A 12051-nucleotide genomic window follows, 5' to 3' on the forward strand; every position below is an offset into this window, starting at 1 on the left:
CAAGAGCTTTTTTCTTTGCCGGGCTGAATCACCGTCTTGCAGGCCACCTAGTATAGTGGTGATGACGTGGAGTTTTGTTTCGGCTGTAGCCGCGACCATATCATGGTCGGTGTTAGTGTTGGTTCCTCCATCCTTCCCAGGCTGTTGCCTGTTAGTGGTGGGGACCGCAACACATATCATTCGGAGAACGAACTCTTTGAGCTCGCCTCTTTGAATCAATGCCTCAATCTGCCTCTTGAGCGCAAAGCATTGAGCGGTCATATGACCATAATCCTGGTGGAACTCACAATAACGGGACCGATCGCGAGATGCGGGATCGCCTGTCATTAGAGCTGGAGTGGTGAATTTGTCACGCGCCACATCGTAGATTCGATATACCGGGGCCTTCAAGGGTGTGAATTGCGAATAGTCTCTGAAGTTGTTCGCAAGACGCGGTTTCTTAGACGTAAGGGGTCGGCTATCAGAAGCTTGACCTCCCTTATTCACTTTCTTTCTGGGGTTGCCCTGCTCGTTGCCGGGCTCGTCTCGACGGCGGGAGTTTTGGTTATTGCTCCTACGGTCGTCGAGGTAATCTTCAACCCCCATGAAAGTCTTGGCTCGGTTCATTAACTCGGCCATTGTAGATGGGACTCTGCCTACGACAGACATTAAGAAGTCTCCAGTGCGTAAGCCCTCAATAATTGCTGTAAATGCGTCACTGTCGTCGAAGCGGTCGACCTTGTTCGATTTTTTGGTGAATCGAGTGAGATATTGTCTCAAGGACTCGTTATTCTCTTGCCTAATTGACCATAGATACATCTTGATTTTCTTTTGAACCATCGATGTAGCAAATCGTGCTAGGAACATGTCCTTCAGGTCTTTGAACGATTGGATGCTCCCTGATCTTAAATTCTTAAACCACTCGAAATCGGGTCCAGTGAGGGTAAGACTAAAAGCTTGGCATAGAGCCCCAGGTGAGACACCTTGCATCGTCATCCAAGTTACGTAATGTTGGATGTGATAAGTGGGGTCGGTTTTCCAACTGTAGAGAGGAAGGTTCGGGAGTTTGAAGTTTCCCGTGCACACCTCAGCGAGGATTTGGGCGATGAATGTTCTTCTACGACCCCGAGTATCACCGGCCAAGCCGCCTTCATGTAGATCACGTACTTCATTACGAAGGTTGTGAATCATGGGACAACGTCAAGGCCAGTGTTTGGGGTCACAGCTTGTTCGGGAGGAGTCACATGACGCCTTTCATTCGACCCTTGTGCCATGCGGGGGTCCCCATTGATTGAGGCCGTGGGGTTGTGCCCCTGGCGGACACTTAACCTCTCTCGTAGGTCTTCGCCACGACTGTTTTGTTGGGCGGTAATCCGATCCCTTAGGTCTCGGTCAGTGGGACGGGGGCGTGAGTTTTGAGTGACACGCCTCACCCGCCGAGTTGCCTGACCTTCCCGGACATTTCCTCTTTGACCAAGTCGGTCATAGGCTGAACGTCGGGAAGTCTCCTCTTGGGAGGAAACATGTATCACCTTTTTCTTAGGTGGTGGCTTTGAAGGACTGGCTTCAATCTCTACGGGAAGTTCCCCGTCTTTAGTGAGAGAAGTCTCGACATCCGCCGAAATTTCCAAGCCCTCGTAGTTAGGATCATAGTCATGTCCTTCATCTACGAGGTTTTCAGGTTCCCCTTGAGGAATGTCCTGCATAGGTCCCTTACCCGCCAGTTGGGGGTGGTACCTTGCATTAGCCGCCCTTAGTTGGCGGATCTTCTCCTCCATCTCAAGGATGCGGTTATCTCGGCCGTCTTGAGGTGGAGATGGTGAGGGAGTGTGACTCTCGTCGTTGAGAGATTCCTCATCACCATGCACTCGGGAGTGCAAGAAGTATTTCTTCACTCCGGTTGCGTTCTCGGGGTTATTCACGCCCTCAGAACGAACGGGTGGTTGGTCGCTCATGTCTTTCTCAAGTCGAGAAAGAGGAGACTATGATGTAGAAGGGATTCGGGCTGTATAAGTCGGGAATCCCCTCCTTCTAGCACCAAGTTGAATTCGGGCTGTAAGAGGAGACTATGATGTAGAAGGGATTCGGGCTGTATAAGTCACTCAGTGGATCCACTCATCAAGTTGAATTCTTGAGTAGAAAATAAATTCATTAGAACCGAGAGATTCTCAGTGTCAACTCTTTAGTGGAGTCAGTTGACATTAAGCTAAACTTGGAAAAGGTTTGTGAACTTTTGAGTCCAAGTATGTTAGCTCAAGCTTTGTTCATTTAGATCCATGAGGTCACTGTCACAAATCATTTCGAGTATGATTAGTTAAACTAGAAGCTAAGTCAAAACAAGAACTAGACAAGTTTTACGAAAATTGTCTAACGGGTTTTTTTTTGTGCTTTTGGACATATGATTGTATGAATGTCAATAAATAAGTTTTTTGACATTGTCATATGATGACAATTGAAATGTGTCACACGGCCAACATCATTGGATTGGGCCTTGAGGATTAATTTTCATTTCATGGAATTTTATGTGAAAATTCTTAATGGGCTTTTCTTATGTTGTCATGAAAAAATAAAGAAACATCTTGAAGCATGTCCTAGAAGGCCTCAATGTTCCAAAGGCTTCTCAACGTTCAAGCTCCATTCGACGTTGGTACCGAGTGAAAACTAAATGTAGTTTTAAATTTTAAATTTTAAATTATATGTTCATGCACTTTGTCTAGGTTGTAAAAACGTTTACGTGTTTTAAAGAAATTTTTTATATTCCGCTGCTTGCTAAAGCGATAAAAATTTTCTTAACCCTAGATCTATTCCAACAGATATGTGAGGCGCGGAGCTTGGAGGGTGTGCTCGACAGAGGAGACAGTGCGCGGAGGAGTCCTCGGCGACATCTCGCGACTCTAGGATCGAGTGACCCGAGAGAGTATATGTGTTTTATCTCTTTGGAGACGTAGGAGATTCTCAGTGTAGAATTCCGGACACAGCTTAATGCATTGGACACGTAGTAGATTTTCGGTGTAAAATCTTGGACGCAGCTTGTGCTTGGGACTCGTAGTGGATTTTCAGTAGAAAACCCTGAGCGCAGCTTGTGCGCTAGATTAAGCGCTCGATCAGCGGAAATTGTGTGCAGAAAGTCTCCGGTAGCGTTTCAGAACTCTAAGAGCGAGTAATCTTGGAGATGAACAAATATCCCTGGGGTATTTATAGTGAATGAGGAGGCTTAAGAAGGCCTCTGGACGCATCTCAAGGAGTGAGTCGTGGGTTTTGGGGTGCGCACGCCGCGAGCGGGAGCATTGCGCGGGTGTGCGACGCGGGCGAGCATTGGCACGGCACGCCGGTTGGCGAGCGCGCGCTCCTTTTGAGGAGCGCGCGATGGCGAATCCCTGCTCCATGTGGGAGCTTGGGCTTGGACTTTTGGGCCATTTGAATAGGCCTTTGTCGTCTAAGGACCTCGGTGAGTTTTTTCAGTGACCCGACCCATTGGGCCTTTAGAGTTCGGGATTTCACGTAAGTCGCGTAAAATTTAATGTTTCGGGTTTTTTGAGAACGACTAACAACAAGTATCAATAAACCCGAGCTTGAAGACCCGAAGATCCAAGAAGCAAGGAGCTTTCGAGGAACCCGAAGGCTTGGATATCCGAAGATCCAAAGAGCAAAGAGTCGCCAAGGAATCAGAGAGCTTGGAGATCCGAAGATCCGAAGAGCAAGGAGTCATCGAGTAGTCCGAGAGCTTGAAGATCCGAAGAGCAAGGAGTCATCGAGTAGTCCGAGACCTTGGAGATCTGAAGATCCAAAGAGCGAGGAGCGTCGAGGAATCCGAGAAATGAGGAGATCCAAAGCTAGGAGCGTTGAGGTTCTGTAGCTGAGCCGAAAGGTATGTATTACTAAATCTTGTTATGGTTTGAGTTGATTATGCTTGTCTTAAATATTAGATCTGTTATTGTTGAATAATTTCTAGTATCTTATTAATTATTGCTTACGTTAAAGATTAACGATTGTTCGTGTATCCTGTTATTGTTGAAACATATTGTAAGACTTAAGAGATTGGTTACCCAATAATAAGTATTGAAACAAAAGTTTGTGTCCGATACTAACAACCTTTGCGGAGAGAAACTAGTTTGCGGTGAGAAAGGGAGGTTTCGAGAGATGGCTCACTGACTTTGTGTGCACTGAATCAAAACTTTGTGTGATCAGAATTAAACGTGATAAGCTTGCTTTTGAGGCTCGAAGTTCCAAAGCCCAACATTGACGCGAAGAGCGAATACACGACAACAACAACTCTTCAGACAAGGCGAAATCGTTGTTGTAATGAATTATAGTAGCTCTCATCGAAATTAAGTTTTTTTTTTTTTTTTTTTTTTTTTTTTAAATTCTTAGTAGCTCTAAGCAATGTGCTTTTTCTATACACGGAAAGCTTGTTGAAGTAACAACGAGGAAACAGTTTGAATTTAGTGTGTGCACCTGAGAGAGAGAGATTAATAGAAGAGGTAAATTTATTGACATGTAGAAATATAAGGTCAGTTTTGTAAGATTTTAAACATGGAGGGGTGAATTGTTATGCGTGTCAAAGTTGAGGGGGAAATATGTAATTAATCCTTAAAAGAAATCAAAATTATTGTAACACTACAACGACCTGTCGTTTGATAAAGATTTCCCTCCTTATCTTCACTTTCCATAGCTCATTCTCTGTCTCTCTCTCCGTGGGCGTCCAAACTCCGAAAATGTCTCTCCTTCCCACCAAACTCCTCTCGCTCCGTCCCCCAAGCACCATCATAGTACATAGTTACCCCCGCCAGGGATACCCCAACTCTCGCCGCCAAACATCTCCGAATTCAGTCGTCTGCGCCAAGAGAACCGGGAAGCAGAGATATCCCTCGGAGAAGAAGAAGCTTAAGCTGAAGCGAAAGGAAATCCTCGTTGATGTCAAGCAAGAAGACAAATTCGACGGTTTATGGAGGCTTTCGAAGCTTGGAGTTCCGGCTGGGCGAGATCCGGGAAAGGACTTCCTCGGCGTCTCCGACGGATTGCTTGAAGCCATTGCCAAAGTCATCGAGTTTCCGGTGATTTTTTCTTTTTCTTTTTCTTTTCGCTCTTACGTTCTTAAGCGTGTTTTTAATCGACGAGATAGTGGAAACTTAACGGAATGAATAAATTGTTTCTGTTTTATCTTTATTAAATATAAAATAAATTTGGACTAGAAATGGCTGATCGAGAAAGTACAGTGTTGGACATTGAATCGTCGAAATTATTGAGGATTTTAGTGTGTCATGTTGGTGAGGAAGAGTGTGACTGTGAGTATTATTATTTTTATTTTTTCCGGTCACGGTGGGGCTCTTTCGATGTAATTGGTTTAGTTTATCTACTTCTGCTTAGTCCTGATTATGAACGATTAAGCTAGTATTTTATTTTGGTGTATATGAGTAAGTTTTAGTCTCTTGGTAGACTGAAAAACAAGATAGGTGGTTTTAACATTAGAATGTGAATTATCTGAGTCAATTGTGGCACGAAGAGCACTGTGACTGAGAGAAACATGTATTTCTTGCTGAGCTATTCTATTGAAATTTCATTGTTTATTTTCCCGGGGTTTTTCCAGGTTGCTTCGATGTTGCCACCAGAAGCCTTCTCTGTGATCCGTAAATCTTTTGATGCAAGGAAGGTGCGTCATATTTCTTTTTCTAAAGGGCTAAGTCGGTAAAAGTCCGTTTGAGAGTCTTTTTTTTTTTTTTTTTTTTTAATAAATTTATTTTTCTTTTACAATTTGTATATATTGATTTCTTTTCACCCACGATTAATTTAAAATGTATTATGTATCAGAAATAGGTCTTCACCGGTGTCAAAATAATTTTCTCGTTGAGATATTTGCAGTGGTACCAAATTTGTTAAAAATGGATGTCAAGATCATGAATTATGCATTTTTTTAGACACTATAGAGAGTAGATAACGAATTATGCGTTTTTCAGACATTATAAAAGGAGAGAATAGACAACAAATTATGCATTTTTAGACATTATAAATAGAGAGAATAGACATTTGTTTAATTTAGAATTGGACTATGATTATTATAAAAACTATGATTATTATCTTTAGTATAAGCTGAGAATTGGACTTGTATCCGGATTTCTTGTTTTCGAATTGCTATACATGTTATTTTTTCCTTCTCTTTCTTTTGTTTGTATTAGATTTCGAGGCTAAAAAATGTTCACCACACTCGTATTTGGTTTACCTGTATAATATTTTATCCTGTTCGTTTTGCCTTTGATTTTCATTTCTTAGGTTCTAAAGGAGCCCAAATTTGTGTACATAGTGGACATGGATGTTAACAGACTTCTGAGCTTGGAGCCTCGAGCGTGGGACTTCATTTCTCGGCTTGAGCCTAAACTCGGTCTCATAGAACATTCTCCAAAGCCCAAAGTTTCCGGAGATCTGATCAGTATTGTACGAGATCACAAACGGGACCCGGAAAATGTGGTTCCAAGTGAGACTGAAAATGAGAGTGACTCCGGGTCTAACGGGCGAGCCTCATCTCCCACTCCCAGAAAACCAAGAATCGCTGTTGTGGGTAGCGGGCCATCGGGGCTCTTTGCTTCCCTTGTTCTTGCAGAATCTGGTGTGAACGTCACATTGATTGAGAGAGGACAGCCTGTTGAAGAAAGAGGACGTGACATAGGCGCTTTAGTTGTGCGTCGGATATTACAGACAGAAAGCAACTTCTGCTTCGGAGAGGTTGAACTTTAAACTTCTTTGCCTTATGTTTTTTTATTTCTATTTTTTTTATTTATCATTAATCTTGAATATTTTGCATGCTGTGTTCTGCTCTTCGAAAGTTTTAAGCTGTATGAAATTGAATTCTGTTTTTTATTTTCTTCATCCTAGCATATCACTAGTGGAAAGCCAAGGCAAACAACTCTTACAAAAATATTATCAGCATATAGGAGATGATGTTTCTCATGATATGCGTCATATAGGAGATGATGTTGTAAAGGTGCAATGCTTATTTTTTTAGACTTTGTCATCTATTCTGGACCTAGAATAACCTTGTTTTATGCCGGTATCCAAATTTCTATGAGATTCCATGCAGCGTTGTTTTTATATCATATTTTGATTTTTTCAATTTAGTCTCCATATCTTTTGTAGAATTAGGTCTCTTAAATTTGATGATTACGATTTTTTCTTTCTTTTTTGCCCGCGTCATTTATCAAGGACTTACTATGGCAGGGTGGTGCAGGTACCTGGAGTGATGGGAAGCTAGTGACCAGAATTGGAAAAAACAGTGACAGTGTTTTGGCGGTTAGAGCTTTTTTCTCCACTGTACTAAATTTTTCCATTATTAAACTAGCTCTTTACAGAATAGACCCTCGTAAACTGCAGCTAGGTTAATTTTCACTGGACACCTTTGATGTGTGTTATTGTGTGGACATTTTATCGTATACTTCAGTAATGGATAGACAATCAATGTATTATTTAATGTGGTTGAAAATGAGAAACCTATAATCTTATGATTGGTTTTCTTCTTATTGAATTATTACACCTTTCTTTTAGGTTTGATTTCTCTAAGACCCAAAAGTTTATTCCATATCACCAACCAAAGAAAATTCTACAACAGTTATTATTTTATCTAAGATCGGTTATGAGTCATATGATTAACTCAAAGGGTGTTTTTCCATTTAGGTTATGAAAACTCTAATTCGCTTTGGAGCTCCAGAAGGAATATTGGTTGATGGGAAGCCTCATCTGGGAACAGACAGATTGATTCCTTTGCTCCGCAATTTTCGACAACACCTACAAGAGCTGGGCGTAAGCAAATTATCCTGATGAATCAAATGTGCGTACTCAGATCTCTGTTTCTTATATCATACTCAATTCCTTTTTTTCTCTCGTAAATTCTTAGGTAATCATCGAGTTTGGGAAGAGAGTCGATGATCTTGTTATAGAGAATGGACGAGTCGTTGGTGTCAGAGTATCTGATACAAGAGGCAGACAGCAGTCTAGCAACGAGAAGTGGGAATATGATGCTGTTGTTTTGGCTGTTGGGCATTCTGCTCGTGATGTTTATCAGATGCTTCTTTCTCACAATGTCTCTTTGACCCCGAAAGATTTTTCTGTAAGTAGCATTTCCTTCCCTATTATTTAGAATTATATAATAGTGTATCTCGTTCTGTGGTAATGAAACTTTACTGTAAATCAGTTTCTCAATGTAATTTATTACATTCGCCAGATATCTGCAAAATTTGTTTGCTTTTATACTATGAGCATTTTTTCTGTTTGCACTTATACAACAATCATTTTTTTTTCTCCTTCCCCTTTTTTGTACTGAGACTCAAGGATTTTATTGATAACATACAAAAGAAATTACAGAAGAGGAAAAAGTTTCTCAAAACTACGAAAGTCGGACCATTCTCTGACTAAACCAGAAAAAGAGAGGAATGAGCTAGGATAATTCAATCCCAAACAGCGTGAACTTGAGCCTCAACTCTGTTGTAAATCCAGACATTTTTTCATGTCCACATTCCCCAAAATCGAGAGGATTGTAATGTTTGATGCAGCTCTCCATCTCTTTGTTTCACTCTCTTAAAGTGATTTAAAATTTTATTTACAAACAGGTGGGCTTGCGGATCGAGCATCCTCAAGAAGTTATAAACAGCATACAGGTCGGTTTATATTCTTTGATAAGATTAATATATACAAGAAGAAATTCATATATTTGACCTTGTAAATGTGGTGTTTGTAGTCCCTCTCATTTTTCAATATTTTGTTCTGTTTTTTCTCCTTTAATTTATCATGCACTGATCAGAAACAAACGTATTCGGACAATTTGCAGTACTCTAGTTTGGCATCTGAAGTTCAAAAAGGTCGGGGAAAAATACCAGTTGCAGATTATAAGCTGGTAAAGTATGTGAGAGGAGAGGAAGGGGAGGCATCTGCGGGTGCAAGTCGTAGTTGCTATTCATTCTGTATGTGTCCTGGTGGACAGGTACTCGGGCATCACTTACTAGCTTTTCATTGAAAATTGCATTGGTTTAGCTGGAATGATTTATAGGACGCAAATCTAAGACGGAACAAAACCAATTACAAAATTTAAGGATTCCTTGGTGTCGCATCGTGTTAGGACCTTCAGGGTGAGTTTAGTTGTTGAATGGATGAATGGGACATGGAAATAATGTAATGAGAAAGCCAAAGGAAGTGAATCTTTGCGAGAGAGCGGCCCTCTCGAAATTCCTGAAAATTCTATTTTGTAAAGGTTCATATCAAATTGTTCAAACGGTCTGGATGGGCTAAATTAATAACTGGATATTACAGGTTGTTCTCACAAGTACAAATCCGTCAGAAATCTGTATCAATGGCATGTCCTTTTCTCGGCGTTCATCTAAGTGGGCAAATGCTGCCCTTGTCGTGACTGTCTCAACCAAGGACTTCGATTCTATGAATTCTCATGGTCCTTTAGCAGGGGTTGAGTTTCAGGTATCTATGTTTTTGTATTTTTGCTGTTTTCCAGTTTATGTCATTGATCTCACTAAATTATTATCAATAATCTATTCCTCTTTGGAAATAAGTGATCAAGCTTTAGTGACCTTTTGTCTTCATTGTGTAACGCTTTGATATTTCTGTGGGACATCTAATGATAATAGCTATCACTGATCTAACTTCTTTTTATGGACTCTTCAACACTTGTGTAATAACGTCTACCAGGAATGCATTAAGTTTCTCACAATTTTACTTCTATGTATTGAAAACCTTGAAGAGGGAACTCGAAAGAAATGCAGCTACTTTTGGAGGGGGAGACTTCGTGGTGCCCGTACAGACAATCACCGATTTCATGAACAATAAATTATCTGGTAAGATTATCATCTCATTCCAAAGATATTTTGTCATTAAGATCTTGATGTTGAGAAAGATTTTGTTTTCTTTTCATATAGTGTTATCTGTGCCCTCCTCAAGTTACCGACTAGGAGTGAAGGCAGCACCACTGCACGAGCTATTCCCGAGCCATATAACTGAAGCTTTGCAACGCTCGATCTCAATGTTTGACGAAGAGGTGCTAAGAAAAAATTATAATTCTCTGATATTGTTCTTTACCTTGTCTATTGCATTTTCGCAACATATTAAACATCATTACTATTACTTCAACTCTCAGTTGCCCGGGTTTATCTACAAAGGCGGTCTTCTTCACGGTGTAGAGGTAATCACTGTGGTTTTGTTTTGTTTTTGCTTCAGACTGATTTCTACACATATAGCTCAAATGTCTTTTTTTATTATTTTTTCTTTTATAAGTACGTTGTATATACATTATTCTTGCTATGTAGTCTGTCTTTTAACTACAAATAGTAAAGAGCATATTTCACTATTTTGTCTCCGTCCAATGAACCATTATTAATGGAGTTTTCTGGCTCAAAAGTTGTGGCCGATTACCGTTTTCCTTTATATAAATTTGTCAAAAATGCATGTTTAAGACAGCTAAACTAATGCCCTTTTCGGGTACTTTGTTCTTCCAGACTAGGACGAGCGCTCCTATCCAAATTCCTCGAAGCATAAACACTTATGAGAGCACGTCGTTAAAAGGATTGTACCCAATCGGTGAAGGAGCCGGTTATGCCGGAGGGATCGTAAGTGCTGCGGTTGATGGCATGTACGCTGGTTTTGCCCTCGCAGAGGCTCTCGGTCTGTGCCTTGGTGGCGTAGAGTCTGTTTTTGGCAAGACTCAAAGCGCTGGTATCGTTAAATACTAGGAATTTTTCAGGTAGATTTCCCAATAGATGATTACAACTTAAAAGGTCACATGTCGCATGAGCAGTTACTGTTTGCATCCCAGGTAAGAGACTAATTGACCAAAGAATTTGAATGCCTGTTAATAATTAAAAAGAAATTTTTTTTTTTTTATTTTCTCATGATTTGTGCAGCTTGGTGGAGATGTCTCTTCGGATGAAAAGGGGTTTGAGAAACATTCAGTTCTGATGGGTATCTGAGGCGAAATTGTTGGGTTCTTGATTATTGTTTTTATTTAGAGATTTGTTAATAACTAGCCTAATCATAGATGGGTTATTAAAATAGTAGCCAATCTATTAGTTTATTTAACTAAATAGCCAATATTAGACAGAATACCAAAAATACCCTTTTACCTAACTCAACCACGATCCTGGCTATCTCTGATCCAACAACCACCACGAGACACAACTCCTGAGCGAAATTGCAGTGGACTACACTCCTGAAGCGTGATCTCACTGCCCGAAGATGAACAAGATCGAGCTCACCTACGACCACCGCGGCGGAGCTTGGTGGTGATCCAAGATCAGGTTTCTCCATGACGTTTTTCGATCTCGAATCCGGTGCCCTACCGGCGATTCGAGTAAGGACGAGATCGATTTCAAGTTCCTCGGGCGCGATCGGAGCGTGGTGCAGACGAATTTCTTCGCCGGAGGGTCGAGCGGGTGCGAGATCGTCCACGATCTCGGGTTCGACTGCTCTCCATCCTAGACGCCTTCGTCGACGACCTCCTCTCCATCCTCGAAGCTTTCTCCGTCAAGAGCTGCTTCTACGTCGACCACTCCGTCTCCGGCGTTGGATCCGAGGCCGCTTCCCAGCGAGAGGCCTTTCTCGAGCGTCAGGGAGAGCCCCACGGAGCGGACGCCGAGCGACTTCATCGCCTCGTGGCGGCGATTCCCGCGCAGTTCCACAGCGGGTTTCGGCTGAGCTTGGCGTTAATCTGATTAACTAACCTATAATCAAGCTAATTTTCACAAACTGTTGATAAATATATTAGTTAATCTAGTTTACTAAGTTAGTTAACCTGATTAACTAACCTGGAATCAAGCTGATGTATAAATCGGTTGGTAAATATGTAAGTTAATCTAGTTTACTAAGTAAGTTAATCTGATCCGTTGGTAAATATGTTAGTTAATCTAGTTTACTAAGTAAGTTAACCTGATTAACTAACCTGGAATTAAGAAAATGTTTAAATCGGTTGGTAAATATGATAGTTAATCTAGTTTACTAAGTAAGTTAATCTGATTAACTAACCTAGAATCAAGTTAATCTTCAGGATCGGTTGGTAAATATGTATTCTATTTATACGTTGTTGTGGGG

At 41.0% G+C, this 12051-nt stretch overlaps 1 protein-coding gene across 4 annotated transcripts; it reads left to right on the forward strand.

The window, feature by feature from the left end:
• The first annotated feature begins 4653 nt into the window (after positions 1 to 4653).
• On the forward strand, positions 4654 to 10968 carry PDE327 (FAD/NAD(P)-binding oxidoreductase family protein). 4 transcript variants are annotated; one of them, XM_089615657.1, is made up of 14 exons: positions 4654 to 5033; positions 5567 to 5629; positions 6247 to 6696; positions 7189 to 7281; positions 7642 to 7767; positions 7862 to 8074; positions 8574 to 8621; positions 8792 to 8944; positions 9271 to 9432; positions 9713 to 9806; positions 9888 to 10006; positions 10106 to 10150; positions 10464 to 10780; positions 10869 to 10968. In XM_089615657.1, exons 1-13 carry the CDS (start codon positions 4695 to 4697, stop codon positions 10695 to 10697), a joined length of 2139 nt encoding a protein of 712 aa, XP_089471783.1. In that variant the 5' UTR covers positions 4654 to 4694; the 3' UTR covers positions 10698 to 10780; positions 10869 to 10968. The 4 variants fall into 4 exon arrangements, with proteins under 4 accessions (XP_089471783.1, XP_089471785.1, XP_089471784.1 ...); XM_089615659.1 differs by having other exon boundaries at positions 7189 to 7260; XM_089615658.1 differs by having other exon boundaries at positions 10464 to 10708; positions 10869 to 10963.
• Positions 10969 to 12051: the final 1083 nt, after the last annotated feature.

This window comes from Urtica dioica, chromosome 5 (genome assembly GCF_054948205.1).
Source record: "Urtica dioica subsp. dioica isolate 48M chromosome 5, U.dioica_male_clone48M_v1_H2, whole genome shotgun sequence".
Taxonomy (NCBI): domain Eukaryota; kingdom Viridiplantae; phylum Streptophyta; class Magnoliopsida; order Rosales; family Urticaceae; genus Urtica; species Urtica dioica.

Excerpts from the sequence above, each read along its gene's own strand:
- PDE327 (XM_089615657.1), top strand. The coding sequence starts at position 4,695 with ATGTCTCTCCTTCCCACCAAACTCCTCTCGCTCCGTCCCCCAAGCACC. Across the intron at positions 9,433-9,712 it reads TAGCAGGGGTTGAGTTTCAG|AGGGAACTCGAAAGAAATGC; the intron begins GTATCTATGTTT and ends AAAACCTTGAAG. Across the intron at positions 10,007-10,105 it reads TCTCAATGTTTGACGAAGAG|TTGCCCGGGTTTATCTACAA; the intron begins GTGCTAAGAAAA and ends TTCAACTCTCAG.